Genomic DNA, 6,823 nt, shown 5'->3' with positions numbered 1-6,823 from the left:
ATTGGTTGAATGAGGTTTTCACGGTTTTTACAAATTGAGTGGTTTTTATTTGAACACTCCCCTATATATATATATTCTCTCATTTCATTTCCATTCTTTTTCTTCTTTTCTACCCAAATTCAAGAACACGACATAATCATGTATATATATATATATATATATATATATATATATATATTAAAAGAAGAACCAAGAGTATTGAGGTGACATAATGAGAATTAAGTATTGAGGTGTTGATGAATTGTGGTTGAGTTTGAGGTATCCCATATTGGAGAGAAATTGAAAGATTGAAATAAGGTGTGTATAAGAAAGAATGATGAGAGTCATTGTTTTAACTTATGAGACTTGACTCATAAGACTATCTTATTTGGATGACCCTATCTTTTTAAAACAAATTTTATATTGTGTCAACTCATTAGGTTTGAGTCATAAGGTTATCTTATTTGGATGACCCTATTTTTTCAATACAAATCTTATTTTATATATATTAAAAGAAGAACCAAGTGGTAATTAGGTGCATCATGAGAATTAAGTATTGAAGTGTTGGTGAATTGTAATTGAGTTTAAGATATCCACTTTGATGAAAGATTGAAGATTAGAATAAAGAGACGTGTATAAAAAATGATGAAATTCATTGCATCAACTCAAGAGGCTTAACTTATAAAGTTAACTTATTTTGATGACTCTTTTTTGCAAAACAAAGCTTATTTTTAAAAAAATAAATCGTGTTTACGTGAGACCAAGGGTTTTTCGTGAGACACGTAAGACCAATTTATGTTCATTGATCAAATTTATGAATTAATGATCTAATGGTTGCAAAGTTGCAAGGTGGCAATTTCGTAATTAGTGAGAAGTCTCGTGGCGTTTATAAATGTTCAGATCTGACGATTGTAAATCTAATCCAAGGGTTAAGAATTGGTCTTACGGGTCTCACGAAAAACCATTGGTCTCACATGATCCCAAGTCTATATATATATATATATATATGTGTGTGTGTGTGTGTGTGTGTGTATGTATATGTATCAATCTTCTTTATATATAAAAGTAAGATCCACAAGAAATGATGTGGCACCTAAGAATTGAGTATTCTATATTTATTGCATAGAGATTGAGTTTTGTGTATCCCACATTGATGGAGAGATGAAATATTGACAATTGATGGCAGGTATATGAAATAAGGTTGATGTGTTTTTGTTTTAACTCATGGGGTTTGATTCTCTTGGCTAATCCTATAAACTCACTCATTAGCTCATGTTGGCTACCCCTCTAAACTCATGGGCTTGGTTCATTTTGATCAACCCTTTATTTGCAAAAAAGTCATTTTTATAAAAAATATATATAAGGTTATCTCTGTATATAAGTAAGATTCACAATAAATGATATGTCACCCTAAGGATTGAGTATTATATATTTCTTTCATTGAGGTTGAGTTTGTATATCCCACATTGATGGATGGAGATATGAAAGATCGACAATTGATGGTAGGTATATAAGAGGAGGTTGATGTGTCTTTATTTTAACTCACGAGGTTGGGTTCTCTTGGTTAATCCTATAAATTCATATCATTGTTTCATGTTGGCTAATCCTCTAAACTCATGGGGTTTGTTCATTTTGACGAACCCTCTATTTGCAAAAAAGTTGTCTATATAAAAAAATCAATATATCAATACAAAAGAAAGCTATAAAATAATAAGGTGACATCTTTAAAATCAAATATTTTAAATTTATTGCATTGTGGTTGGATTTTGGGTATCTACATTGATTAGAAATTGATACGTCAATGAGAAAAATGAGTATATAAGAGAAATATGAGTTCCCTTTGAAATTAAAAGGTTCATTTGGCTATATAAGTTATGTTTATCTTTAAATGTTTGGAGCAATTGTCTAAATTCACGAACAATTGTCTAAACTCGAGTGGTTGGATCATTTTGACTGAACTTTTAAACATATACGGTTGACTCATTTTGACCAACCCTTTTTTTTATGAAAAAAATAAAAATCAATAATAAATATTAATTGAAAAGATAATTTTAATATGTTTTTGAAAGTAAGAAGCGGAATCGTTGTTGCGGCACCCTAATAATTGAATATTCTTCAATCTTGAATTGTGATTAAGTTTTATATATCCCACACTGATTGAGAGTTGAAAGATTGACAAAAATGTTGGATATGTAAAATGAGGTCGAGATGCTTTTGTGACAACTCATGAGGTTGGTTCATCTTGGTTGATTCTCTTAACACCTGTGGTTAGAACATTTTGGCCGACTCTCCGAACACATGGGTTGGTTCATTCCAACTCTCTTTTTGCAAGAAGGTTTAATCAATATTTAAAAATTATATATATATATATATATATATATATACATAATCTTTATTCTTTTTATATTTAAAAGTAAGAATCACAACCATCAATGTGACACCCTAAGATGAGTATTCTTTAATTTTGAATTATGATTGAGTTTTTTCTATCTCATATTGATAGGTAGATAAAAGATTGACACTAAATAATAGATATATAAAGGAAGATTGAGATGTTTTTGTGGCAATTCATAGGGCTGACTTCTTTGAATGATTCTCTAAACTCATGATGCTTAACTTATTTGGCTGACCCTCCTAACATAGGATTTTTGGTTAATCCTCTTTTTACAAAAAAAAAAAAAAATCTATAATTAAGGTTGAATAAATTGAGTGATTAAATTAATATATAATGCTATAAGATATTGATATGACAAATTAGAATTATTTTCAAATCATGAATTGTGATTGAATTTGATTTGAATCTTAATCTATATTAACGTGAAAAGAAATTACTGAAAAACAGTTAAATATATGAAACGAGAAGAGATGCCTTGAAATATTGGAAGAGTTACAAATTCACTATGAAAATTTAGTATTTTTAATTTTGAAGTATAAGGATATTGATGTGACTTACAATTTTTTGTATATTACTTGATATGTGTTATGATTACCGTGCAACGGACGATACCAAGCACCAGTTACGTTGTAAAAAAAAATAATCTAAAATGCTTATTATTTTTTTTATTAAAGAAGGATTCTATAAATGACTTAATAGTGAATAGGGTGCGTTCTACCAAACCACATGGAGATGTCATTGGCGCCGCAGGTAGACTAGAGCCTCGAAGCAGAGGATTATAAACTCCCCCAAAACCCTAACTCTCCTGTGTTGCCTTTTTCTTAACCTCCCAAAACCCTAAACAACACAACCCACTTCCTGTCTTCTTTCCAACAGATTCTCTCTCCGACGAGACCAAGAACCATTGCAGGTTTCTAAAATGGTGGCCGACAAGGGTAAGAAACCCAAGATCGGAGAGAAAATCGTCGAGGAGAACGCGGAGCAAATCGACGGTGAGCTTGTTTTATCCATTGAAAAGTTGCAGGAGGTCCAAGATGAACTTGAAAAGGTACTTGCTGTTTATCGATTTTTTATGTTATTAGTTTTGAAAAAAATCTGCAACATTCTTGCTCAGTAATTGGAATCCTTAAAGATACATGGCAGTTCGTCTTTAGTTATTCAATTTTCTTATGTACATTCATCAGAAATTTGACACTTTTAAACTCAATTTTGTGTTTTGATTATTCAATTGACTTAATGAAGTTTTATATAATTGGGAGAATCCTTGATGCATAAGTTCCCCCTTTTTGCTATCTGATGAATCTTTCTTGTTAAAAGGGTGGCTTTTATCCCCTGAAAAGCTATTTGGATTGCTTGCTGCCTCTGTGGGGCCAGAGTTCTGGTTTGTTTGTGAATTTAATTTAATGGGTTTGAGTACTCTCTACATTATAAGGGTGGATGTTGTCACTTTTGTGGGATGTGGTCACAAAGTAGCATGTTAGTCAAGTCTTACTAAGAAAATATCTCAGTTTGGGGGTTAGGTTTGTTTATAGAGCTGTATACTGGTCCCCTGCTGCAGAACTGGAAACAGAGTCTATGTTATTCTCCAATGTGTACTTTGATATTTTCAAAAAGTGTTTGAAGGATTCAATCTTAAATGAAAAAGATTAAGTTGCCCCTCTTAATCGTTGAATGAATATGGTGAATTCGGAACCCATTTTGTATTTCATTGTGTTAGTTATTGGGATTGATTAGAATAAAAGTTTATCAATTGTTGTCATTTTATCTCAGATCAACGAGGAGGCAAGTGATAAAGTCTTGGAAGTGGAACAGAAATACAATGAGGTCCGGAAGCCGGTGTATGATAAGCGTAGTGATATCATCAAATCGATTCCTGATTTTTGGCTGACTGCTGTGAGTGATCCGTCTCAATCAACGTGGACTATTGCAAAGTCATTTTTGAACACAAATCTAATCTCTTCTTGTTGATGCAGTTCTTGAGTCACCCGGTTCTTTCTGATCTTCTGAGTGAAGAAGACCAAAAGGTTGGACCTTTAACTCATTTAAAGAAATATATATGTTTTAAAAACTGCAATACAGATAATCTTCCTATTCCCTTTATGATTTTTCTGCTAATCTGTTAATAAGAGATAATATTGTTAAAATTGGTGGTTTTTAGATCTTCAAGCATCTGACCTCTCTGGAAGTGGAAGATTGCAAAGATGTGAAGTTGGGTTACTCGATCTCATTTGTGAGTAAAGATCCAATTTTTTTTGTAAATTGAGAAGAGATATCCAGTGGCTTACCTTTGTTTTGGATACATTTTCATATGGCTTATTATGCTTCTTTTTTCAGAACTTCAGTCCCAACCCATATTTTGAAGACACAAAACTCACCAAGACTTTTACCTTCCTTGACGAGGGTACAACAAAAATTACGGCTACCTCAATAAAGTGGAAAGAGGGCATGGTAACTTTTATTTTTTTACTTTTCTTGCTCATATGCTAAGCAACAAGTGTTTTTGTAGCTTGACCCTGATCTTAATTGCATACTTTTTAAAGGGTGTTCCTAATGGGGTTGCCCACGACCACCATGACCACAAGAAGAAAGGAAACAAGCGATGCCATGAGGAGGATAGGTTATTAACATTCATGTGTTTGTTTATAGTTTTTGCCACCATGTTTCTTACTTACTTTGCATATATATATTCTTGGATATCTTGATGCAGCTTCTTTTGCTGGTTCAGTGGGACTCAACAGAAAGATGTGATGGATGAAATTCATGATGAAGTATGCTTGTTGTTTATGAATTGATCGAATTTAACCTTTAATCATCCAACTGTTACAATGATTTCCTTTTCACCGTGTCTGTTTTACAGGTTGCCGAAATAATTAGGGAGGATTTGTGGACCAATCCTCTTACATATTTCAACAATGTAGCCTCTCTTTTTACCTTTTTACTTTTATTTTGAGTTTATTGTGATCAGTGGAGGTTATGTCAGCTTGATCTTTTTGTTTATTGATTATATTTTGCACAATTTATTTGTTCAAGGAGGCTGATGAAGAAGATGGTGATGAAGGCGATGAAGAGGTAAAAAAGGCCTTCCTTCTTTCTCTTCCTCTCTTTTTGCACAACCACCTTTATCATTCCAGCGAGATATGCTGGGATTATTTAGTTTGTATAGTGGAATCATATTTTTTATAATCGTTCTCCTTCAATATAGAGTTTATCATTACTATGAACTGAAACGGATACTTAGGACCAAAAGCAAATTTGATCACCTTGCACGATTTAATTATCTCGTCTGTGATCAAAAGATTATGTCTAAAGACATTCATCCTGAATCATCAAAAGTGGATGAGCCTTTGTTGACTTGATTAGATCTCATGTTAATTGCATTTCCTTTTGTTGATAATCAACCGTTGGGAACCTAAAATTGATTAGAAACCTGGGAGCCTTCCACAGCGTGACACATGACACATTCATCAGGAATATGAGCGGGTCATTCATCATGAATGTGTTATTCATGATGATGAATCATGTATAGGGATATGTGGTGGCAGTTTCCAGGTTCCTACTCATTTTTGAGTTCCTAACTGAACTTCCCTCTATGTATGTATGTATGTAATTGGCAAACGAATTTTTGATTGCTTTTATGGATACATGAGCAGTTGGTTTTGGTGTTTAACAGGAAAATGGCACAGATGACTCTGAAGAAGATGATGAGGATCAAGAAGATGATGATGAGGATGAAGGGAACTGAATGAGTTTGTGTAAAGTGGTTGGAAAAGTTCATGTTTAGAGGCTAGATGTTTTATCTATAACTGTGTGGACGTAAAAGGCGGAACTTTTTCCGTTCAAAGATCTATAGTTGTTCATTTTGCAGTTTTTCTGGGAACTACAATTGATCATCAAAGCAAAAAAAGGAAAGTTTCCTGAATCTAAAAGCGTTTGTTTTGCCTGTGATGATATCAAGTCTGATGGGAACCTTTTGGTAGGTTATATGCTTGAAATTTGGTCATTTGCTGCACCACCAAGTTTGTTTTTCCTGTGGTACAAGTTTATGATGGAAAGTTTGTGTGTTAGGGTGTGTTTGGGATGAGATAGGTGAGTGAAAGAATTGTGTACGGTTTTAGAGTTTTAATTTGGGATAATTTGACATGGGTAATTTAGTAATTTTTGTTTTGCCTTTTTGATGTTTATTCTGCCTATTTTGGTGAGAGAGAAAATATATTTTTATCCTACCATGTTCTAGTTTAATGTTTCGTCAAACATGAGATAACAAGCCTTAGTTGCGTAGGGGTTATAGGTAGTTAACAATTTATAGGCGTCCTAAGTGCATCCAAGGGGATTTTCACTTTTTATATTTATAAAATGTAATTTTATTTATAGATTATTATATAAATTATATATATTATAAAGTTAAACAAAAATTTAAATATAATTTATTAATTTACATTTTTCTGTATT

General features: G+C 32.6%; 1 protein-coding gene across 2 annotated transcripts; it reads left to right on the top strand.

Moving 5' to 3' along the window:
- The first annotated feature begins 3,103 nt into the window (after positions 1–3,103).
- Positions 3,104–6,385, top strand: LOC112511515 (NAP1-related protein 1-like). 2 transcript variants are annotated; one of them, XM_025117161.1, is made up of 10 exons: positions 3,104–3,422; positions 4,145–4,267; positions 4,348–4,398; positions 4,533–4,604; positions 4,709–4,822; positions 4,915–4,991; positions 5,082–5,142; positions 5,232–5,288; positions 5,408–5,443; positions 6,045–6,385. In XM_025117161.1, exons 1-10 carry the CDS (start codon positions 3,294–3,296, stop codon positions 6,114–6,116), a joined length of 792 nt encoding a protein of 263 aa, XP_024972929.1. In that variant the 5' UTR covers positions 3,104–3,293; the 3' UTR covers positions 6,117–6,385. The 2 variants fall into 2 exon arrangements, with proteins under 2 accessions (XP_024972929.1, XP_024972928.1); XM_025117160.1 differs by having other exon boundaries at positions 3,105–3,422; positions 5,405–5,443.
- Positions 6,386–6,823: the final 438 nt, after the last annotated feature.

The sequence above is a fragment of the Cynara cardunculus genome (assembly GCF_001531365.2).
Source record: "Cynara cardunculus var. scolymus isolate 2C chromosome LG 4, CcrdV1, whole genome shotgun sequence".
Classification (NCBI taxonomy): Eukaryota; Viridiplantae; Streptophyta; class Magnoliopsida; order Asterales; family Asteraceae; genus Cynara; species Cynara cardunculus.
Note: the sequence above shows the minus strand (reverse complement) of the source record. Positions and strands in the feature narration are given on the sequence as shown.